Below are 26,036 nucleotides of genomic sequence, written 5' to 3'. Positions count from 1 at the left end.
CAAATAGAAGCACCCAATGGTAGGTCACCTGCGATCACACTAGCAGAATAACGGCTTTAAGATAGTTAGCCAAATATCAGAGAAAATCATTTGGTGGATTAGACACCAACAATTCGCTGATATTCGCGTAAAGGGATTCTGAGTGATGCGTCGTTGGAATTTCATCAGGAACATATCAAATCGAACAAATCAATTACGAACTTCAGCGCAGAATTAAATATATAACAGGAAAAGAATCAAAAATCGCTATCAAAGTGCATGAGCCAACGTCGTTGAAATATCGACGTTTAGGTATATAAGCATTCAATCAGAACTGTGTTGTGATCGCCTAGAGAAAACCGTGATACATTCGATGATACCACTGAAAAATGTATGATTGAGGGTAAGAAATACCCGGTATGAATCTATGATGATGAAAAAATTGCGAGATCAGTCTTAACAGAAGCGGACACACGGGAGATGGGTGTGTGTGTGCTTTTCTACTAAAACACTTATCCATAAAATATATCAGGAGCATACAAATGCACAATATGATCTGAAAAAGCTGCCTTAGCAGTATCTACTTGAATATGCGAATGATGATCTTAAACTCAGAATCATGGTGTCAGTAGAATATCTTAACTTGGTGAAATCTGATGAAGGATCTTTCACAAATCTGTGATATAAACAGTATTTCACCGGGGTGATATTGTTATAGCAAGATATGTAGTACAACACAAAAAAATATTTCTTCATGATTTTAAGATCACCAAAGACAAACTGAGTACGTTCAAACTACCCTGGTTGGATGTCGATAAAACGTACCAGGATCTCAATAATATAACTCACGAATATTTTCATAAGATTTATGCCGCATGTGAGAAAATAAGAGGCCGTCTAGATATTCTCCGACATAACAACGTTCCAACATGTGGTGGTTAACATGTAACGCCGGGTATTGTCGATATGATGTCAAAGATTTCTGTAAATTTAGTCTTTGACAAAGTCGACGGTAGTTATACCTCGTCTGGACAAGCATCCCATGGGCTGGACCATCATGAATATATTCTTTAAAGCTTTCGTCCAGATGTCCCGCCAGGTCATTATATTGTGTCGGTGTTCACTAATCCTTTTCTTTACGATGTCATAATCCGTCGCTGTAACTAATACGTTTTCGTCTTACCGACCGTAACGGTAATTTATTGGACACGCGCGGTAAAAAAATTGACTGTAAATTTGTTCGTGACAGCCTAGACGGTCCACCACGACCAAAAAATATCACATTCCCTCGACAATAACCAAACCCCAAAAAACAAGATTTATTTCTCGTAATTGCTTTTCGTGCTATAGCAATTTGTGCTGGCGACGTTGCTATTTCGTGCATTCCAAAACAAGATGCTTTAGCTGTTTTGCACGAGCACTTACAGCCGCTTGAATTTCATATTGTCGAAACAGCTCTGATCATATCTTCTCAATGGTGCTTGCCATTGGAACAAATTTAGCTATCGCATGTTGTTTGTGTAAATCCGCCAATGACGATTCTATTTCGCGCTGAAATAATTTGAGAAATCTAAATTCAACCGCTAGTGTGTATCTTCCCTCGTCACGTCGCTGCTATATCATTTTATAATCGTCGTGGATTTTTTCAGCATCGAATTGAACAGCGAGACCGTCTTTTTCTAACTGTGTGATCTCAGAGATAATTTCGTTAATGTTTTTGGGTTCCATATACAATAAATGTATTTATTTCATAAACGATTTTCTCGAGACCAATTCGATAACGTGTTTCTGGATCGAGTAAACTTATTGTGATGTATAAATGCTGGATTTTCTGAGCATGCGCAAAGAAGTTTTTGAACTTGTTTATGTCCATGTCGTTCAAAATACGATTGACATGCACCGTATAGAAGAAAACTAGCCAAGTAAAAAGCCACGCCGTCAGCTGAGATCATATCGACGGAATTATATTTTGTATTCAAGAGACCACCGTGTCCAAACTCGACACAAGATTGTGATATATCGTTGAGAATGTTTTGTTGCGCTATATGAGCCACAACAGACGACGTGATAAAACATCTGTTGAGTAATTGTTCACTTTCGCCGCCTTATTTTACCGCAATATGTTTCATCGCACGTTGGAGAGATTACTTCCGATAAAATATACCAGACGGTAGAACAAATAAATCGAATATTGATTCGTCTGTACACCGTGAATTTGCCAGACTGGCATAATGTCACGCGCACGAATATTATAAATCTACTCAAAAATATCTCCGTCATAAAATCGTATTGTTCTTTTCAGCGGAAACTTTCTTACTGATTCAGGCCAAACGTGACTGTTATGATCATCTATCCCTATTTGGGCGCCTTTACATCGGTATTTGACGGAATTATCCAAATTTTGTTTCTTATTGTTGTTACCTCGACTGGAAATTCAATGTTTTTTTTTCCGACAGTGCTACGTCATTTATTTCAGCTCCGTTGATAAGAGAATATTCCTACTGTGTTAATAAAATGATCTCTCACACGCTGAGAACGACATTTAACTTGCCTGTGCGCGAGAACATTAATATCATGATCGTTTAAACGATATTATGCATAAACCACCACGGACGCTAGATACGCGTTATTGTAGTATTGTAGTATGGTTTGACTCTTCCGGTAAACATGCCTATTTTGGAGTTTTTTGTCCAGGCTGGCGATGCTGTTATGTCGCCGTGATTTCTTAACAGGGTCGAGATTATCACGATTAATCCAAGTTGGGCCATGTTCGATTACATTTTGAAGATTAAATTTTATTCTGACGAGATTAGTTTGACGTCTGCAAGATTATTACTAATCGTACCTGCTCGTTTCTTGTTCATTGTGGAGACGACAAAAATACCGCTGCCGTCTTTCCGAAATGTTGAAAAAACATGAGACGCGTTGTCTTGCGCAAACTCAAATTTTACCATCTTGATAAATTCGTGTAATTGTTGCTCGAATGTTGGACGTTTTTTTTAAAACCCGGCAATTTGTCGAAGTCAAACCTTGTGGTGTGTTATGGTTCAATTGCCCATAATCGTTTTCGTTCTCATTCAAAATTGTATCTGCTTTCTTTGGTTCGATCTCCGATAATCTCTCAATATCACTTGCGATTAATGATTCGTTAATCTGATTTAGTACATTTTTTGCGCAATTTTCGACTTTGAAAAAGCTGGGGTTTTTCAGTTGGTCTAAACTAATGCTCCATCAACTGCTTTGCAAAAGCATTATTATTCATCGCTATATACTTAGGGAAATTAATTTCTTTAATTGAACTTTCTCCAAGTAATATAATATGGCAGGAGCAAAAAATAGTTGTTGTTGGCTCATGATCGGGTCGGTCCGACCTTGTGGAAAAAATTTCGAGGTGATTATTGTGGTTATCACATGACCACTGTTCACAGTGACAATACTGGACCGAAACAATGTTTGAAATGAGGCGCTGTGGTCTGGAGGAAAGCACAATTATGTGTCTCTTGTGGCGAAAAAAAATATCGAGCGCTTAAACGATATTACGAGATAATGAATGCTCATGATGATATCAGAAAAATAAGCATCTGATTATCTAAAAAGATATTCATCTGCTGAAAAATTATCATATTAGAAATACTGTAATTCATATTTGGAGCATGCTGAGAAAGATATTAATATCGATGAATTTGTGTTCATCCAATATTCGTTAATTTCGAAGCAGATTGGGCCGGTGTGATTAGATATTGTCTTTGTAAAAGACAACCTCCTCAAAATGTCAACAACATAGGGAACCTCATTAATGGAATTCCATAATAAAAGAATAAAACAATTTGCACAAGTCTGTTTATGAGTGTTTTAACGGCGTTATCAATGATGGACTATTTATTGATCACGTGATCACAGATAGAACAGATAATCATTTCGAACATGTACATGCCATCACACAAAAAGAAAACACAATACGCTGTAAAACAGGCTAACACAAAAATCGCCATGACTAATTGGGTCAACTAATCTTGAAACTGGAGAAACAAACGAATTTAAGCCTATCTCAACTGCTCGAAAATATCTAATATATACATTTACCCAAATTCGGTACTGCTCCTGGCAGATGGTTCAACTAATTCAGTTACATCGAAGAGACCTAACCGGAAAATAAAATTCGCGTATATCACACAGTAAATTTCTCTGCTGCCAGACCCGCATACAAGTCAGTTGACATAAAAGGTTTCAGTATATCAATAACGTGTTTTTTTTTTTTTTTTACCGCAGTGAATTGTCGGAATTCCAATTCGACTCACATCTCCCTCGGTGACGCGTGATATATTGATAGCTAATAATAAAACTGAGTTCCTCGGGCTCGGCAAAATTAATACCTGTTGTGATAATAAAACTGAAGTGCTCATATACTTGAAAAAAAGAACTCTGATAAATGTGTGTACACTAAATTTTGATCTGTAAGGTGTGAATGCATTCATTATATTCTCTGTGATTCGCTTTGAACAGCACTGTTGATATAATTTATGTAAATTATTCTAGTCGTATATTTTTAATAGAGACAGTGGCTGAGTGGTAAGAGCGTACGGACAATGTTTCGATCAACCTGTGGAAACTTACCTCATATTCTTTCCAAGGGACACGAGACTGACATAAGGTCATTGTTTAAAAAAAAATATTAAAGGGTGGGGGAGAGGTCCCGGCGATGCATTGAAAAAAGACGAAATATCGTTGAATTGTAAAACTCAGTACAGGCGTACATGTCTGAGCCCCTCCTAACCCAAATAAGGATGTTCATATGTTCATTTTATAGCACACGAGGTTCACTTCTGGTAGGGTTCTTGATTACAAAATTTTAAAAATTAAAATTCATTCTGGACAGCCCTCTGAATCTCGAAAATTTTGTTTCGCACTTAGCAAATCCCGGTGGGGGGGGGGGAGAGGGGGTCACGCAACAAGAAAGAAAGAAAGAAAAAAAAACGAAAGAAAATAACATCATGACAGTTACCCAAGAATGTTATTCACCAGATATTCAACGTCAGTCAACCTGGTCTCAGTCATTCCTTTTTGCTAGCCTCATATTAATTACTTAGAATTACCGGGGCCCCGAGTGGCCGAGTGGTCTAAAGCGCTCGCCGTTACGGATCACTGCCATCTCACCTCTGCGTGAGTTCGAGTCCAGGCTCGGCTAACGTTGGTACGTGAGAAAGCCTGCCAGTAGCTTCTCGTGGGTCGGTGGTTTTCCCCTGGGTTTTCCAGGGTTCTTCCTCCACCAATTATACTGGCCGCCATGTATAGCCTATCTTGTGCTGAAAATGGCGTTAAACCCTACAACAACAACTACAACAACAACTTAGAATTACCATAGGTAAAATTAACATTCTCACAATGGGGTCTTGAATGGAGTGAGGTCTCCTCCGTTTTGGCCCCCCCCCCCCCCCCTTCAATGGACGGTAACCATGCTTACATCCAAGCTTCAGAGTGTCTTTTGGAGAATTAATGAGTCAGAATTACTTGGCTAAAATAAAGGGATTTTTTTGACCCCGTTTTGCAAAATGGGGCCTTGGTGATAATTACTTGGCTGCGACGAACGAATAAATAAGAACAAAAAAGAGATCAATTATACAAATTTGTATGTTATTTTAATTAGCTATAAAATACATAACACTGGTCATTCATAAGAAAGTTCTTGGAGCATGCTTTAAAAGACTTATAATATGTTATATATATACGGCTAAATTTGATTCCTTTAATTAGATTTCTTTGTCCAAGCAAAATAGATACATATAAAGAATATTGTTTGTAAAACTTAAAATTGGTATTTGAATGGTGTTCGTCTTATTTTAGATATGGTAAATAAAGATGTCTCTTAAGAATTAAATACCGGACAACTGTAATCAAATTTAATATACACGACAAACGTATTATTAGCATCAATAAACATGTGTAAACTCTTATTGATTTAGTTAATGTAACTCTTGCAGAATCGAAATGTTCCTTTCACATTTGAACAAAAATAATTAAAAGGATAAAAACTAAAGGATAATATATATATATATATATATATATATATATATATATATATATATATATATATATATATATATATATATATATATATATATATATATATATATATATATATATATATTCTAAAACTTTTGAAATTGCCAATTCATCTAAAGCATGGATTAAACGTTAGGTTCAAGTTGACTGCATTTTAAAGAATGTTATCCAACGAGCAACAAGTAATACTTATGTATTAAACTCCTGATAATTATTGTAAAATATTTTATTTATTTAAAACTATTTGTCAAATTTAAAGATTCGAATCCTTATCTCATCGTTAGGAAAGATTATTGATAAATAATATTATCATGGCTAAAATAAACGAGACAATATAATATTTGTTAGAAGATGGTCTCCTCTTTACAAGCATTTTGACAGTATTAGTTTGGCATCCCAAGCCTCAGATTAAATTATTATTTGCATGAACATGAGAATACAACGCAAAAGCTTGCGAATCCCAAAGTTCCGCTAATATAGTCCCGTACCCGCCCCCCCCCCCCCATCTTAACTACTTAGATGATATACTTAGAGAAAATAGGTGATGATTGAGCTGTATTTTTAAAGTTTTATACATATTCGGTGTACCACTTTGTTGAATGTACATGTAAAGTGATGATCTTAAAGAATCCTAACTTTGACATCTCTTGTCGAATAACAGAAACTAATTATCTCACAATTTTTTCTCTCACAAAATTGCTGTTTTATAATGATTCAATTAAGTGTTTACCAACTTCCTTTGTTTTAATCATCCTACTCATATTAATTCATTTGTTCCACACACGAGTCGAGTCCGGATATTTCTCATTTTCCAGCATCACTTTTATCCACGTTTATATTGTGAAACGTTGTTCCAACCGTGCTTTCGATTTCCGCTTTTTTCCCGCCACATATCAGACACGTGAGTAAACAATAGGATAGACTAAAAGAAGAGATACACAAAATATTGGAAATGCCAGGTGCTTCTGAAGGCGATTGGATCAACTCCCCGCTTACAGTTATTCAAAACATATTTGGTAACTATGTAGCTGTATAAATAGCAAGAATACAGTTGACGGGAATCTCTCTCACATCCAAAAGTATATCTTGTGATTGTTCATTTCTTCGATCTCAATTTTTGCCAGTCATCGATTTTGACGCACTTCAGAATTTATTATAAACAAAAATCAGAAATATAGTCTATAAACAGTGATACTAATTATTTAATTTAAAGCATTAGCTATGTTAGCAAGTCATGTGTATTAACTGACTGGTATATTAAACCACGCTCTTAGATTGTTATCGGCTGGGTAACCTTTTGTCGGCAAGGTAATTTATTATGTCACCTGTTTTGACGCACTTGGCAACTCTGTGATATCGCTAAGGTCTCTGAGAACAGTTCTCGTCCCCTACTCTCAGGTTTCAGTGGGTTCAAGAGTTACTCACCCCTGGCTTCATCATACTCGGAACAGTACACTTCATTACACAGATTTTGTTTTTAGTACAGACGCACATGCAAGCTGGATAATACATTTAGTACTAATATTAGTGACTGCTCCGGTGGCCTAATGGTTAGAGTATGTGCCTCGGATGCGGGAGGTCGTGGGTTCAATCCCCGGCCAAGTCATACCAAAGACTTGCAAAAATGGTACTAAACTTAAAAGCTGCCTTGGCGCTCAGCATCATTAGGTAAGTGATTGGACTGGTCAGCCTGGTGTCGGGATAATCTGACTGGGTGAGACATCATGTTACATGTCTACGGCATGATGCCCCAGTGCTAGACATAACTGTAAACTCCCTCACTGCAGACATTGTTTTGCTGCCTAACTGACGGCACTTTGTAGTATGTTTTGATATTGAATAACATAGTAATGAAAGTCAAAATTTTAAGAATATCTTGCACAACTGGCAATCAATAACGAAGATTTTCTGCAAAGTAAAATCATAATGTTTTAGTTAGACGTTACTTACTCTGATGTGTTTTCTCTAATAAATTGAAATTCTCGCAGAAGAAATGGACATGTTTTCAAGTTTCGTTGGCCAACATTTCCATTGGCTGGAAAGCAATGAAAGCAGGGAATGCCAAAATCGGATCAAGTTGAAATATTCTTTAATATACAAAATATTTATACCTAATTGAACTGTAAACAATGTTTCATTTTGTTCAAGGAGCGTATCCCCCACATGAACCTGCTTGAACATACTGTGGCATACCTAGACTACTGTTGCATTTCAACAAATTCAAATGTATGTCAACAGAACATAAAAACATGTCCATTTGCTAGCGTCAGATTTTGATTCCACCAAGATAAAAACAATATTAGATACCAGTTTGTGGAAGAATGTCAATATGGGCTGACAAGTGTGTGAGATATTCATGAAACTTGACTACTCGTTCCGATGTCAGCCAACATTGGAATACATTATACAGGGTTGTTATTTGAGTAGTAAGGCAGCACCAAAATATAAATAACATGTGATAACGTCTTACATTGTAGGACTAATTAGTACCCTAGCCCTACAATATAACCCTGACATTTAATTTTGGGGGGCTGCCATCTTATTGCCTAAATGATGGCTCTGTGTAGCGTGTTTAGATGTTGACTAGCGTCAAAATGAGAAATCAGATTTTCAGGAATATGTCGCGCTTAGCAGCCCATATCATCTCTCATTTCCAAATTAAAGTCATATTGTTTTAGTCATACTTTACTTACTCTGACATCTTTTTTTTCTCAAATAAATTCATATTCTCGCACAACATACTTTCAAGTTCCATTGAGAACATTTCACTTAGCTGGACTGTGATGGAAACCAGGAATGCCAAAATTAGATTAAGTTAAAGTATATTTCTTTAATGAAAATGAATAAAAAATATATTAATAATGAAGAAAGTGTTTAGATAGCTTTATTTTGTTGAAGATAATTATCACCCAGGCCCAATGTGTGAGAAGAAAATATATTTATAAATGGCACCAAATATATTTTTCTGACATCATTTGTATGTGTGAATACTACTTTTATCAGTAAACAATCATTAAGATTCTCTTTCCTCAAAGGTATGATATACCTGTCTCGAATGACTGATTTCAGATCTGAAATTCATGTATATTTGGTGGAATATTTCATTCACTGAAATTCTGTCAAAGCTAGATATATATTTTGTTATTAAAGGAAAAAGAACTGATTGTGATGGGTTTTATTAAATGTAGAATGAATAGCAAATTAGATATTTACCAAAGTTTAGCATATTAGTGCCTATATAAGCGACAGTTTCCACAGTTGTTGATTTTTCCAATGCATAGGATGCCACCATATTTATAAGCTCTTCACCTGGGAAAAGAGAAATAGTCCGTACTATGGCATTTCTTAGTCCTATCTGGGTATGTGACAAATTATTGTTTGGTTTAAGTGATGCAGAGGTTTGGAAAAAGTTTCCAGATATTTTATTTTATTTTAAACGTTCTTATCTTCCAAAATCATGATCATTGTTGTTGTTGTTGGCATCTGTTAGTCTGGAGAGACTATGGAAGTGCATCCATGAGAGATGTGGTGGTTATGCAGCGTATGCTGTGGCTGTGTAGTCCAACACGGGAGTGGCAGTCCTTGCTGCACTTAAAGGTTGTGTCTGGTGTTGGTTGGAGCTGCTTCTTCTTCCTCTGCGATCGTTTTTCATCAGCTAGCAAGCATAGCTTGTCCTCGCCGGCTTTCAGAACAGTGATCAGAGCATGTCGCCAGCTTGTCAAGAGCGAACTCTTCGCAGATGTTGATATCGATGTCAAGGGCTTTCATGTCGTGCTTGCAGATATCCTTGAAGCGGAAATGTGGCCGTCCAATCGACCTTTTGCCAGGGCGAGTTTCAAATAAAGAATGTCTTTTGGGAATCCATCTGACGTACATGGCCCGGCCATCTGATGCGACGTTGGTGGATGAGTGTGACCATGCTGGAAATCTTGGCACGTTCAAGCACCTTGCTCTTTGTTATGTGATCGCTCCAGGTGATCCTGAGTATGCGTTGGAGGCATCGCATGTGAAAGGTGCTTAGTCTTTTCTCTTGTGAGGCATATAGAGTCCAGGTTTCACTGGCGTACAGGAGAGTGCTTAGCACGCAGGCAAGGTACACTGTGATCTTGGTGTTCAGGGTCAGCATGCTGTTGTTCCACACTCTCTGTGACAACCTGGAGAGAGTTGTTGATGCCTTTCCAATCCGCTTGTTGAGCTCAGCATTGAGTGAGAGGTTGTTGGTGATGGTAGAGCCGAGGTACATGAACTGACTGACCACCTCAAGTTCGTAGTTGTTGATGATGATGCTTAGGGAGTCCGCGTACTGAACCATCACGTTTGTTTTCTTTAAGCTTATGGTTAACCCAAACTCATCGCATGCTTTAGTGCTTTAGCAAAGCGGTCCATCAGGCGCTGTAGCTCAGCATCTGTGTGGGTGGCTAGAGCAGCATCATCTGCAAGGAGCATATCCCTGATGGTGACTTCACGCCCTTTGCTCTTTGCCTTCAGTCGTGCCAGGTTGAACAGTCTGCCATCTGATCACGTGTACAGGTAGATCCCTTCTTTGGACATCCCAAAGGTGTGCTTGAGCAGGACTGCGAAGAAGATGCCGAAAAGCATGGGGGCAAGGATGCAGCCCTGTTTCACTCCACTGCGGATGTCAAAGGGGTCGGATGTTGAGCAATCGTACTGCACTGTGCCTTTTATGTCATCATGGAAGTTCTGGATCATGCTTAGCAGCTTTGGAGGGCATCCTATTTTCGCCAGGATTGTGAAGAGTCCGTCACTGCTGACCAGATCAAACGCCTTGGTGAGGTCTATAAAGGCCAGGAAGAGGGGTCTGTGTTGTTCTCTGCATTTTCCTGCAGTTGCCTGACGGAGAAGATCATGTCGACTGTAGACCTCTCTGCACAGAACCCGCACTGCGACTCTGGATACACTCTGTCAGCAAGCGTCTGCAGTCTGTTCAGGATGACGTGTGCGAAAACTTTACCCACAGTGCTGAGAAGGGATATGTCTCTGTAGTTGTTGCAGTTGCTTCTGTCGCCCTTGTTCTTGTACAGGGTTACGATGTTGGCGTCTCATGTCTTGAGGCACTGCACCCTAATCCCAGCACTGGCAGAGGAGGTTGTGCATGTGCGTGAGCAGCATGCTACAGCCGCATTTGATGACTTCTGCTGGGATGCCATCAAACCAATGAATTAATAACAATTATATTAAAAAGTGGAAGGAGACCATAGTAGGTTACACAGATTTTGGCTACTATATATATACTATATCCTTGTATGTCTCCATTATCCGATTCAGAATTCTTTTTCACTGTGTAGTTTAATATTGTTCTTGGACCACTCTGTTGGCCTTTTTGGTTAGAGCATCTTCCTTGTATGCAGGAGATTGTGGGTTCAATCCTCATCTGAGTAATGCCAAAGACTTTAAAAAATGGTACAGTGTGAGCCTGCTATAACACGGTAGTTGGGAGCCAAAATACCGAACTGTGTTATATGCAACCAAGTCAGTTATCTAAAGAAAAAGTACCCCCCCCACCCCCCACCCCCCAAAAAAAATTGAGGGCGTGTGGGTATTAAATGCTGCTGGTAAAATGCATGCTTCATCAGCACAGTTACCATCTTAAATTGATGCATATTAAACGAGATATACACCTGTAGTGATAACAGAGAAGACAACATAATAGTTTACTTTATTTAGAGAACCATGAATTGGTACATATACGTGAATCCTGTTTATATATAAATGTATAGCATGTATAGAGTATCAACACCGTGTACTCACCTGTGAACCTCATCATATACATTGAATCCACAATACAAGTGATTCCATCGAAAATATGCACACACACAGCTTTAAAATACTCATCAATTTTGTAACAGGTCATATTGGTCTGAATTTAGTGGAAAAACATAGCGCAATCACGTAACGAATAACGAAACACATTTACTTTAAAGTACGTTCCAAGTCTGTAAACGTTAGTTTGTGTTTTAAGCCGTCGTTGGTAGTGTTTGTAAGCAAAAACTTTTTCCCTGCAAAAAGGTAGCTTTCACATCACAGTTAACGTGTTCCAGTAATGTTGGAAAATGTAAAAATTCATCAGATTCCATCACTTTTGTTTCAGTTTGGTACTGACTTCCTTTGAAGAAAAGTTCTTTGCTGATATTGAAAGATTGTAGTCGGCTTTCTTTGATGAAGGGTGCATGCGCTATTGAAGTCACCACTAAAGGACAGCTTCGGAGAACCAAACGAATGTCCGTTTCTTATTGTGGCGACAACATCAAATAATTGTATTGCGTGATTGAGACTGGTATTTTTTCCATTTGCTGAGTACATTTTCATAACAGTCAGTGCGTCAGAGGTAATCTGTTTCCTTTATAATTTCAGCAAACTATTTTATCTGGGTATATTTTTAAAAAGGAATTGGCCGTTGTTAAGATTATTCTAGTTACTGTCCCTCCATACCTACTGAATAAACCAATAAGTAAGATGGTTTTTGTTTGGTTTTTTTTTTAAATTTGTGGTAGCAGTGTGATGCTGCCTTCCTCGCATGCGTCTGAAAATTAACAAAGGGTCAGTGGACGATACAGACGCAGGTGTTCTGATGACAGGGATTATTACAGAAAACGTGAGTGTTCTGAAGGATTTAATTCAGGGTGAAAGGAAAAGGAATTTTACTTACCATCCACATACAAATGTCAGTCTTTGTAAATATATTAATTACTAGCGAGCGGCCGAAAATCCAATGAAAGATTATGAGACAGTGCCTCGTCCGGTTGATCTCCATTACCAGAAATGTCAACAACAAAAAAGCGGATATTTGACAACATACAGAACTCATGCTAGATGTCAACATAAGCAGATTCTGATATAACAATGCACTGTTAAGATGGTTTGTCAATATGGACAAAGAATTTGTTTATGTAACAGTAGATGAATTTCAGTGCATTTTATATCTAGTTTGTGGCTTCCTTTCATGGGGCCTCTGAATTTATGCACTCCAAACCAATGGTCATATATAAAAGTTTAAACAGCCAACAATGTCACCAATAAATAAAAAGCAACATGGTATGTTTTGCAGCCAATTAGGAAAAACAGTCCAAGTTTGCAATATTGGAGAAGACCTACGAGATCCCAGAATAAAACTTTTTTTGCTTCTTTTTTCTTCTTCTTACTTTTAAGAAGACAAAAATACTTTTTCATGTACGAGAAAAATGCATATAAAATTTCAGGAGCTAAGGCACTATCATCTTGTATTATTCAAATGCGATCTCTTTTCTAAAATGATAAGCAACTTTTTACGGGTTTTTTTGTACTTTTTAAGAATTTTTTTGTGCACAAGAAAAGTACATGTATATGAAATTTCAAGAGCCAAACCACGACTGTGTTATATCCAAATTCGTGTTATAACAGCGCGCTATAGCGGGGTCACACTGTACATGCAGCTAAATCATGTGGCGCTCAGCATGAAGAGGTTAGTGATAGGACTAGTTGGCCTTGTGTCAGGATAATGTGGCTGAGTGGGACATGACTCACATGTAATGGTGCAAGGTGACGCATTACTAGACATCACTATAAACTGCCACACTAAAGACATCATATTGATATGACTGAAAAGTTGTTAAAAGCTATGTTAAAAATCTAAATCATACAATGTTGTTCTTATTTACTGTGTAGTTTTATATTGTTATTTTCTGTGCAATTTATAAATGTTCTGTGTGCCATTTGTTTTCATCGACTCTAAAGCTTTATTGCAGCAGTGAATTGGTATTGTATTGTGATTAATAAGCACCATTATAAGTATTATACATGTTGGGCAATTGATTATTTTATATTCTTGATTTTTACAGATCAGAATTTCTTTCTACCCTTTCGCTTTGACCATAAGTCTTATTGAATTGACCCTTAGATTCTTGACTTGCAAGTACTTGAATATAAAAATGTCTCTTGGTTATCTCGTGGGCCGAGGAATACAAGTTGTGCAATCTCATTGATGGTAGACACATATGTGGCTCCATAGTCCAAATTCCAATTCCCTTGAGGCGGATGCAGGTGGGGTATCAGACACCAGTGGTTGGGGGTGAAAGGGGCACAGCTCTGTGACTTCTGTCATGAGCTGCAGCAAGACACTGGCATTGGTCAGCCTTGAAGGTGGAACTGGCTTTTCTGGTCAGGGCTCGCCAGTGACTTATGTTTGAAGCAGCGAGGTTGAGCTGTTATGGTTGAAGGTCTGCCCATTTGATGTGCATCTTGAGATTATCTTTAGCAGCAGGGAGGCTGAACAGACCAGTTTTGGGGCAAGTCCATTTATGAAAATAAACCTACAAAAATGAAAAATACAAGGTAAATAACCTGAAACCGAAGCCTCTAACCAACCGATATTTTCTCTAATTGGGTTAGCTCATTTTGTTATTTTATCTTAGTCGCTTGTGTTTTCAGATTTGTATATTTGTTCATTTACCCATAGGACACTCAGTGATGGTCGTCACCCTCCCAGCTGCTGTTTCTTAACCAAAAATGATATCTTGACCAAGGGTCATGTAAATTTATCATGATAAATCCATGTGGACTTGCTTTTCATGTGAAAAGAAGTTTTTGAACTTAATCATATCCATATCTTCTGAACACCAAGTCTAATGAAATCTATTTCGCAGAGTATGTGTATTGACTCCATTAAACATAGCTAAAATATTGCAGTTATCTCTGATCATGTTTAATTATTTGTGTATATTGCTAAATTGCATAAATCACGTCAGTGTTTTTGTGCCTGCCTCAGGTTAATATCCAAGCTAGATTTGATTGTCCAGCATCACATCATCAATTAATAAATCCATTGAGATCATCTACGGATGGGGCTTCATCATGATTGGTGATAATATTAATAATATCATTGCTGTCTTTGTCCAACAATTTTGCGTTTTCATTACAATCTTTAAGCACATCGTAGCATCTCTGATCATCTACAGATGGTGCCCCTAAATATAATTTTTCCCACTTGAGCCATCTCATTATCAGATTAAGTAACAATTGCATCTTACCAGACCCAGATGGACCTATGATAATTGCTCTGATAGAATTTGGTAGCCTCGGATGATGCTTGACTGGCTCATGCTTTCATGTCACTGAGAAATCAATGATATCCATGTTGTACAAATATAATAAATACTATGAATTTATATTGTTCTTGATGCAGAGCTCCACCCCTGCAAGTGGATTAACAACAATAACAACAAAAAATAAAAATTGCGCACTTACAGGCAAGTGTGTGAAAGGTGGTGCAAAAAAATAGATTTATCTCCCACTTGACAAATGTCAGTAGTGGAGATATTGCTGCTTCATTAGGAAAATTACCAGAGACTCCATGAGCTAAATACCCATGAGAAAAATACCTTCCTGGATATAATTACTGTGGTACTGGAACCCGACTTGATATCCAACTTGACAAGTGAGAGCAACCAAGACCTGGAGAGTATCCAATAAATGCGATTGATCAAGCATGTCATGTTCATGATCTAGCATGTAAAAATAAGGATTTAAAACAATGACATATTGCAGATGTCAGGTTGATTTACTCGCTAAATTCCATAAAAAAATAAATCTCTCAGAGAAAAACTTACTAGCTTCCTAGTAAAAATCTGTGATGAAAGGTAAACTAGTATTAAGGGCTGGTAATTAATCAACCGATTATTATTATTATAATGGAATTGATTTATTATAACCCAAGAGGATATTGGAGGGGTAAAGCAGTGATTAGTAAACTTGCTGATGCAGCAAATGTCACACATTTCGTTGCTGCAAATTGGTTAGCATGACAGGCAATATGGCAAATGTATATACCACCACCTAAACAAATTAATTACGCACATTTTGATATCTGCGCTCCCTTTGAAGTTCAGCAAGCAGTGTTTTTACAGCATGATACAGTAAAACCTGTTATGAGAGACCGCCCCTTCTGCCAACCAAAAGTGGTCTCTCAAGACAGGTGGTCTCTCATAAGAGGTGTGTGAAAATGGACTGGTTTTCAGGGTCAATAGTTAGCATTGTTGAAAAATAATTAATACCCATACTCACTGTACATGTATCATATCCTTTATTCATGAATCTTGTTAAATAATGCATGCATTCCTCTCAAAATATCTTTATATAATAAAGATATACATCTATCAAACAACGAGAATAAAATTTATATTTCAACATCACATTAATATGTACAAAAAATGAACAGTTAGATATGATGTATATATCTTATTTTATACACTTATTCACTGTTTTTTTAAAAGAAATCCATTATACTTCTTTGTTGACATGTTTTACTCAGCTCTTTGGTCTGAAGATGTATCTCAATTATTGCCTTTTCCTGAATCAACTTTCCGCTTACTGGTATGTTTTTACTCCTTGCAACACAAAACCACTCCCATACTCGCTCGTTCAGATCTCCGTAAACTGTCCGTCGTGCCGTGGCATATTTCCTCTGTGCTTGTGCACCTTTCTGCCATTCGTTTCTAATGGACTTCTTGTCTTTGATTACATTTTGAACTTGCGTTTTACCGACGCTTTATCCTGACTGCTATTTTGCGAGTGGTCTCACCTTTTTCATTTCTTTCAATGACATTAATCCTTTCTTCCAGTGTTAAAATTTTTCTTTTTTTCAGCGGAGATTCTGCCGTTGTTATTAGTGTTGACGTTATAAAGACTATAGGTTTTGATCAGGTTTTGGGGAATTGTGGAATAAATATATATTATGTACCAATGAATGAAACCAAAATACATAATTAACTGATCAGAAAACAATACTGTACATTTATTTAAATCAACAGCGTTATAGCTCGATAAACAAATGTTCCGACCATCTGCACCCACGTAAACAGATTGTGGCTTGGTGAAACACTAACAAAAGAAATAAAAAATAATTTTAAAAAAATCCGGAAATGATTCTCACTTACTAGTATTAAAGACAATGAGCTCATTCACCCTCCAGGCATTATGGATTAACTGGAAAGCAAACGACGTACTCAAACCAACACTGAAGCCCTTTTAAACGATTTCTCACTTGGACATAAGGACTACCGGCGTTTTGTGAGTTTTCATACAGATAAAGAAAAAATACAAACCTCTAAATTGACTGCGTATATCCATCATTACTCCCTTTGATGTTACTCGTACTGGCTATTCACATGACTTCGGCACTACAATGGCGGTTAGTGACATGTACTTTAGTCTGGTTTACTGCAGTTTACAAATGACACCGTACGCTGGAGTTGTAAATTTCACAAAACTGGTACTGTAGCAAGACAAATTATTTTTAAATACTTTATTAGAGCAATCTTTGCTATTTTTGCCGTCTTTGTTACAAAGGATTAAATGATGGTTAGAGGTGTTTATCCCGATATATGGTTGTTCAACTATAGTGTTATTTAATGTGCACTTTGTTTGCATACTACATTTATCCCGAGCTCTAGTGTTTACAAAGGATTAAGTTAAGGTCAGTGGTGTCAATCTGTTTTGATTTTTTGGCGATGCGGTCGTTCATAGCAGTGTCAAAATGCATATTCTGCCAAGAAATCGCGGTCGCAGGTCGCGTTCAGCAGGTGGTCGTTCATAACAGAGCGTTTATATAGTAAAATCGATCCGTGCATTACGATTGCGGTCGGACATGACAGGTGGTCGCTCATAGCAGAGGTCGCTCATGACAGGTTTTACTGTACTATTCAAATTGGTAGACGTTGACATTGCTAATAGTATAAAGAAGCAGAACCACTATCAACTAAAGCAGCAGCTAAAGTTGCATCTGCTTTTGAATGAATTTATAAACGTGGTGGTCTGCAGTGGCCACAGCTGCTACAGGTCGATCCTGGCAAGGAATTTCTTGGTGCAATATGATCTGATGAAAAAGCATAACGTCAAAATCAGACGAGGACATACCAGTTAATTAAAAAATATTGATTACCTGACCTGATATTGGTCCAGCCAGTTAATGGAAAATATCGATTATATACCTTGATTAGGTTTTTGTTCTGGTTGGCAGATCTACATTGGCCTCATAAATACCAGTTAAGAGAGGTATGTTGCAAAGGGCAAGTTACAGACAAATATGCAGATAATTGGTGTTTGATGATGGTGTCTGAAATTATAAATGAATGCTCACTGTTCTCACTGCAAAGCAGACCTGTACTTTAGAGAAAGGACTTCATGAAAATGTGAAACGAGGCATAAACATTGTCAAGATTAATAAAATTATGCACATATGCTGAAGCTGCAGGACAGACATAACAGTACTTTAGCCAGTGTCATTCAGAAGAATTCAACATGGCAGTCATTATACTTGCCCTAGCTTTTATAGATGTTCACAAGAATTCTATAAAATTGCACAAGTTACAAGATGCAGCTTTTTAATTAATTGTTCTTCTTGAGAATCAAATTATGTTGTTTTCCTTGGAAATGGGCAATAAATTGGTTTATTCTTGCATAAATAGTTCTATTGTACATGCTTTTCAGTGATTTTTGTAAATTGATTTTGTGTTTTTTTTATATTTCAGATGAGAATGGAAGCAGTGACAGTGCATTAGTCAACGAATATTTTGCAAAGCAGCTGCAGTCGCCTAATGCATTATCTTGGGTAATTCCAGATTTTGGACAAACACCTAATATTGCCATAAAATTGTATGCCAAGCATCCCATTTACAGGAAAGTTTTATTGCATTTTGGGGATTAAACAACAGAATAAACAAATTGTTATGCCCCACAGTAACAGTGGGGTTGCATATATTTTTACCATTGTCAACCCAACTTCACAGCTGTCGATCATGCTTTTGTAAAGTTGTGTTTAGATCAGTTTTATTGCACTGTGGTGGAGCATCCATATTCAATAAACACATAGATATCAGCCATTGTCTTTGTTTCCTTTGATAGGTCCTTTTTGGAGTCAATCTTTGTGTCCTTTCATATGTCCTTTTGGAGTGAGTTTTTGTGTCATTTGGTATGTCCGTTTGGACTCATTCTTGGTGTCCTTTGATAGTTTGGAGTCAGTCTTAGTGTCCTTTGATAGGTCCTTTGGAGCGAGTCTTCGTGTCCTTTGATCGGTCCCATTGGGGTGAGTCTTGATGTCATTTGATAGGTCCCTTTGGAGTCAGACATGGTGTCATTTTGGAGTCAGTCGTTAGTGTTATTTGCTAGGTCCTTTTGGAGTCCTCCTTGGTGTCCTCTGAGAGATTTTTTTGAAGTTAGTCTGTGTCCTTTGATAGGTCCCATTGAAGTGAGTTGTTAAGTCCTTTTGGAGTCCATCTTGGTGTCCTTTGATAGGTCCTTTTGCAGTCAGTCTTTGTGTCCTTTGACAAGTTCTTTGGAGTCAGCTTTAGTTCAGATGTACAAAAATGTTGAATTTCATTTTAAATACTTGTACAGTCATAACAGGAGCAACATAATTATATATGATGGGATTTGTAGTTAGGACTTGTGAGTCACTGTTGGAGTCACTGTTGGCAGAAAGGGTATGTCATGATTTCAGAAATGAAATAACAGTATTATGTAGTTTATCTATTGAAGAAATTGTTTTTGACAGTGTATCTTTGCTAAATATTCATTTGTAGTTGTACTTATCATAAAACAGAAAAGCTAGTTCGAAGGTTGGTTGTCCCCTCTGTCTGTTAGAATGAGCTTGATTTGACTACTTGGAGGATTGCCATGGAAATTGATATGTGTTCATTTCTGGTTGCATCTAAATGAAATGTTACTTCTCTGATATCCAATTTGACCACCACAGTCTTGAAAATCTTATTAGTATTGATGGCCATATCAAAATGGCTTTTTCATCAAAAGGCTTATGAATGAAAATGGTTTCATCTGGACATCCCGTATGGCCACCATGACAGGCATTTTAAAGGTTTAGTTGTGACTACTTCCAATGTCCCTTGTCTAGCAAGGGATATTGATATGAGATTTTCACCCCAAAAAAACTTTTTTAAGGTGTCTACTTGGTCCAAAATAAAAATGGTTCTACCTGAACATGCAGTGTGGCCATCACAGTGGCCATCTTGAAAACCTTGTTATTGCTACCCTTCCAGAATGGAAGGTCAGTATCAATATGGGTGTTTCACTGACAGACTTCTTAAGATATGCAGTCGATACTTAATGAAATAATGCTGATCTGATGACCAGTATGGCTACCATGATCACATTGAAAATCTTGCTACTGCTACTCCTCCTAAATGGACGACCATATCAACATCATTTCTTCTCCAGCCAAGGTACCAATATGTTAACTTTATCTACATCTTGGTTGATCGAGCAGATATTTCTGTTCTTCGAACCTATGAATTTCATTGGCTGTGGTGGGAAACCACCATATCCAATCAAATTAAGTTGTTCAAATTTGAACAATGTTCAACATGATCGAGACAACTTGAATGGACTCATAAATAAGCAATTTTCCACAGCTGATTTGTGTTTGTACAAATAGCTTTCACTCAAATACACCTGTAATGGCTTCTCTTTGGCACGTAGTCACACTTTTGATGTTAAACTTACAAAGTACCCTTTTAAAGTCAATTGCTTCCACCATTTTCAGCTGATATACAATGTTGGCCTTACATACTAAGGGAGGCAACTCATGAAATCCAGTAGATTTTGCTAGGACAAGGAGCGAAATTACGTACTCAATCCACCAAGGTGTAGATAGGGTTAAAATCTATGAATATTGGCTAGTGAAGATGTATTAGCATAGAATTTTCAGTATTAAAAAAATATTTTTTTTCTAAATTAAAATGGTGTCAATCTGATGTCCAGTATGACTGCCATATTGCCCAAATTGAAAATCTTGTTATTGCTACACTTCTTGAACATAAAGACCATATCTGGTTTTCACCGTAAGACTTGTGGTGTCTGTCTAGTATTAGAAATTACTGTACTACTCAAGATATCCACCAAATTCACCATCTTCAAAATCTTATCACTACTCTTAGATGGAAAGTCACATCAACATTGGGTTTTAATCAAGAGACATCTTGTGATGTCTATTTGGTAAAATGATCCCGATCCAGTAAGGTCACAATGGCAGCCATCTTGAAAATCTTGTTGCTACTCTTTTCAAATCTAATGTCATGCTGACACATGGGTTTCATCAGAAAACTAGTTATGATAAAAATCTAGTTGGCCCTGAATTAAAATGATGCCATTCTGATCCTTAGTTGCCAACCCTTAAGATTTTGCTCCAAGTCTTGTGAAAATGACTCTTAAATTAGGGACTTACAGAATGAAAGGAACAGTCATGGAAATATAACTGTTGCGATAAAATCCGAATAATTGTCTCATCCATGTTTGATTTGGATCTGCATTTCATATTAGCTGAGGTAGAATTAGAGAACCAGTCGAACTTTACAGTAGTAAACTGCACGTAGTTTTCCATACCCAACATCTACATGACCAAATTATTGATTACATAATATTTTTACAAATGACATCTAGCTACCGATACATATGAAAGACACAAGGAAAATTTAAGCCTCTTAAAAATGTTTTAATAATCAATACAGAGGAAGAACAAGGAATTTTCAGATTTGTCAGAATATAAGCATGAAGGGATACAGTTACGTTTATTGGATTTATTTGAGAATGTCTGTGGCGGTTCGAGTCTAAGATTCAGCCAATGTGGGCATGTGAGAAAGCTTGCCAGTAGCTTCTCATGGGTCAGTGGTTCTTTCCGGGGTTTTCCGGGTTCTTCCTCCACCATTAATACTGGCCGCCATGTATAGCCTATCATGTGCTGAAAAATGGCGTTAAACCCCACAACAACAACAACAACAACTTATTTGAGAACGTTACATGGCGGGAGATGTGATTGCTTTCATCATGCCATTTTCACTAAAATGAAGAAAAAAATTCCAAGAATTAAACCGAGTTGAGACATAGCAATAAACCAATGATATGTATAGGGTTTGGAACTGACGTTTGTGCATCTGTACTAGAGGTAAATAAAGTGTATGTGTACTTTACAAACTTTTCACATGAACATAATGTTTACCATCGATGCATCAGTTTGGAATGCTGATTTTTTTTCAATAACACATTTTCCAGCTTGGCAATAGCAGTACCTGCTATTTTATTACACCTTACTGAAAACTGGTTAACCTTGAAGAAAAAATCAGTTGCCTTACTGAAACATGCTTGTTAGGGTTGGCAGGTCCAATGATGGCCAAAATAAACGTATTAAAATTTCCGCCATAAAAATCTCCTGAATAGGTGATATCACCAAAATTCTTCTAATTGTTTCCAGTTTGTCCTGAATGAAAATGGTGCCAATCTTTTATTGAATATGATTGCCACAGTGGTTGATTAGCAAATCAAGAATATCAGGTGATTTAAACACATCACATTTAAAAAGAATTATTTTGTTTTGAATATGCATAAATGTTTTCCAACAGTAGACCCTGATTCCCATAGAGGAGGGTACTTTCAGCCTGTAGTAGCTACCATTAGATGCCATTTACATTTCTTTATAGTTTTTATGTGAACACTTTGAGTTATCAGAGTACAGAGACATAAATTCAAGAAAAAGTGCCTTCCCTGGTTAACGTCTATGTTTGAATGGAACAGCCTTCCCTGGGTAACGTCTGTGTTTGAATGGAACAGCCTTCCCTGGGTAACATGTATGTTTAAATGGAACAGCCTTCCATGGGTAGCATGTATGTTGAAATGGAACAGCCTTTCCTGGGTAGCATGTATGTTTCAATGGAACAGCATTCACTGGGTCCCATGTACATTTAAATGGAGCAGCCTTCCCTGGGTCCCGTGTACATTTAAACAGAACATACACCCTTGGATTCCATGTATGTTGAAATGGAACAGCCTTCCCTGGGTAATGTGTGTTTAAATGGAACATTCTTCCCTGGGTCCCGTGCAGGTGTAAATGAAACATCCTTCCCTGAGTCCGATGTATGTTTAAATGGAACAGCCTTCCTGGATCCAATGTATTTTTAAATGGAACAGCCTTCCCTGGGTCCCACGTACATTTAAATGAACAGCACTCCTTGGATTCTATGTGTGTTTAAATGGAACAGCCTTCCCAGGGTATCATGTATGTTTAAATGGAACAGCCTTCCTTGGGTAACATGTATGTTTAAATTGAACATTGTTCACTGGGTCCCTTACAGATGTAAATGACACATCATTCCGTTTCTGATTTATGTTTAAATGGAACAACTTGCCCTTGTAGCCATGTATGTTTAAAAAGGAACAGCCTTCCCTGGGTTCCATGTTTGTTAAAATGGAACAGCCTTCCCTGGATACCATGTTTGTTTAAAGGAGACTAGAAATCAAACTTTTCCTTTTACGTATTTAATTCTCTACAAATTTTAATTCGACTGCAATGTTTATAAATTAAATATCGTAAGCAGTTAGTGATTATATTGCGTGGAAGATACCATGATTCCGTAAATTGCCGAGTTTTGATGAGACGACAGATCATGTGGTACTGTGATGCAATACTAGCCAGTCCTCGAATACATACATAAACATTGGCGAGCAAGGCAGAGGGGAGGATACCACATTTGGGTTGCACATTCAAAAGTTGAATCTGCAGTCTGATATAATAGTTTATATACTGTACTGGTCAGTGCTAAAAGAAATTTTTTAGGCACAGGCCCCGGGCTGGTGACTTAAATAAACTCAAGCCCTGACTGAAATTCCACAATCCCAGATAGTTCATACCTGTCAACTCTCAAGCCGGGAGAAAAACCTCCCGATTTTGGAGGTATTTCCTCATCTACCTCCCGATCTCGTAATATCTTTTTTTTCGCAGCGAAGTCCCGATTATTGCATTATGTCTGTCAATTTTCATTTGTCAGAAGAAAAAAAACCAACCCCAAACCATTTATAAATATATATAACGTATGCAATCCACATTCTAAACTGCCACACTGCAGACATCATAGTGATATGACTGAAAAATTGTTAAAGCTACGTTAAAAATTCAAATCACACGCACACACGTCTAAATTCGGCACTGGATGAAATATCACACAACAGTTTTTTTCTTCTTTTTTTCTTCTTCAGTAAATAGAACGTGAAGATTAAACATTATTCAAGTAAATTTCAGATGTTTTTAAACAACTACAACAGTACTATAGTAAAAAAAAAATAAAAGAATAAAATTGTCACCAATTAGCTTAAATGAATGATCACTGTACAATTTTCTCTGCAAACAAAATCGCATCTCCATTTCCGCCAAAGGAACTCGGCCAGTGAACACATGACATTCCTCTACCATATGTGTAAAGTTTAATTACCATGATTAAATTACAAGGAATAAAACAAAATATACCATGCAGTATATGTGGCCCTAAAGAACTAATTCTGAATAAATATTTTATTCAGCAAACAGTGTTACTTGCATTAAGACTTAAACCTGAAGTCCATGGCATCGTAAGTAACAACAAAATAGGCATCGTTTATTTGTCAATTAATTGCTGGTGCTTACACATACACACTGTCTCGAACATGGTTTCTTTGAAGTATGTCTGAAGGGCAGTCCTTTTCACAAGATCAATGCAAGGATAAGGATTATGTTCATTAGTCACACTGGCTTTATTGTTTGCGTACTTAAATCAAAACTTTAGCTATTTTGAAATTTAGCCAGAGCTGACCAGAATATGCAAAAGGGCTTGTCCTGGGGGGGGAATAATAAGGCGTATCACAGGGAAAAAAGGCACGTCCCATGGGCGCTCGCACATTGGGGCAAGGGGTTGGGTTGGGTCAATAGTCTCTCTCCCCCCCCCCCCGCCCCAGTTTCTATTGTCAGCCAGTTAGTGTGAAACTTTGACCTCTTTTCTGTTAATCGCTGCTATTTAAACTGCCCAAGGAATAGTTTTATATCAGTTCCAATCATTACAGATTACCGTTTATACATACTACATGTATACAATTAAATTTTTTTTAAATTGTAATTTTTATAAGATTACTGAAAATTGTGTTTTCTCGAAACACGACAGGTTTAGAATCTTATTTTTAGCAAAGCCTCCATTTGATTAGAATCAAATCTAAATTTCACCTAGGACAGTAGTGATTTGATTTAGATTGTGCCGTGTTAAGGCATGTATGTCAACATCTTGAAAATACATTTACTCATTTCACCAGCACGATCAAAGTTTCCTCAGGCAAACAATTTTTGTTTCAACAAGCCTGACGGGCACCTCACTTTGAACACAGGATGGGCCGGAACTAAAACCAGAGGGGCCCAGGGTGTCGGGCTTTCAGATTTGTTTTTAGCACTGCTGGTGTAGATAAAAGATCTGTGAATTGATTATTGCATTTTGTGGTCACTTACTCGGCCTTCTGCCTATTTTCGTAACTCACACGTTTAACACTTTTCCCAGGATTTATAATGTCCAAAGGTATGTCTGGAACAGCGCCAACCTTTAGTCTAGGCCTAGCATTTGCGTATCCTTGAGCTGCCATTTTTTTTCATGATCCCTCTCGTAACATTCATTTGAGAAATGTAACGAGCACAGAGTGCTGTATGGTGTTGCTTTGAAATCGACTCATTTGTAATAATGCATCTATTCTTTCATTATGCCTTTATCTTCCGGAAAAGAAAAGAAAAAAATGTTGTCCACATGCTTTTCTTAATGTTCTATTACACCCGTATGCAACGCAAAATGGTATTGTCTTTTACTCTGGCAACTCCCACTTGGGCTGCTGGAGTCACTACTATGACGTCACATCCCGAAAGTAACCGAATAGGCGCAGAAATTTTGCATATGAGGTCATGGAAATTCAGCTCCTAGAAGATAGGCCAATATTTTAATATCGGCATTCCAGTCGCAGATGATACTTCAGAATAAGGTTTTCTGCTATAGTACTTTTATTATTATTCTATATTTCCATTGGTTTCTGGTCTCCTTTAAATGGAACAGCTTTCCATGAATTTCATGTACAGAACTCTCAACCCTCACTATATTGGCGTGAATTTCCCGACTCTCGATAGCGATTCACAGAGTCACGCTGCATGCAGAAATAAAATC

The 26,036-nt window shown here is 37.4% G+C and overlaps 1 protein-coding gene across 1 annotated transcript in view; it reads left to right on the top strand.

The window, feature by feature from the left end:
* The first annotated feature begins 6,914 nt into the window (after positions 1 to 6,914).
* The window catches only part of LOC149794767 (mini-chromosome maintenance complex-binding protein-like), a 119,286-nt gene continuing 100,164 nt past the window's right edge, over positions 6,915 to 26,036 (top strand). Inside the window, exons 1-2 of the mRNA XM_089964403.1 lie at positions 6,915 to 7,055; positions 18,561 to 18,640. Coding sequence (XP_089820529.1) covers positions 6,992 to 7,055; positions 18,561 to 18,640 — 144 coding nt within the window. The 5' untranslated portion in view covers positions 6,915 to 6,991. The remainder of the gene's footprint in view (positions 7,056 to 18,560; positions 18,641 to 26,036) is intronic.

Source organism: Sinohyriopsis cumingii, chromosome 7 (genome assembly GCF_028554795.1).
Source record: "Sinohyriopsis cumingii isolate HCF-2022 chromosome 7, ASM2855479v2, whole genome shotgun sequence".
Taxonomy (NCBI): domain Eukaryota; kingdom Metazoa; phylum Mollusca; class Bivalvia; order Unionida; family Unionidae; genus Sinohyriopsis; species Sinohyriopsis cumingii.
The sequence above is the reverse complement of the archived record's forward strand: the minus strand, read 5'-3'. Positions and strand labels throughout refer to the sequence as shown.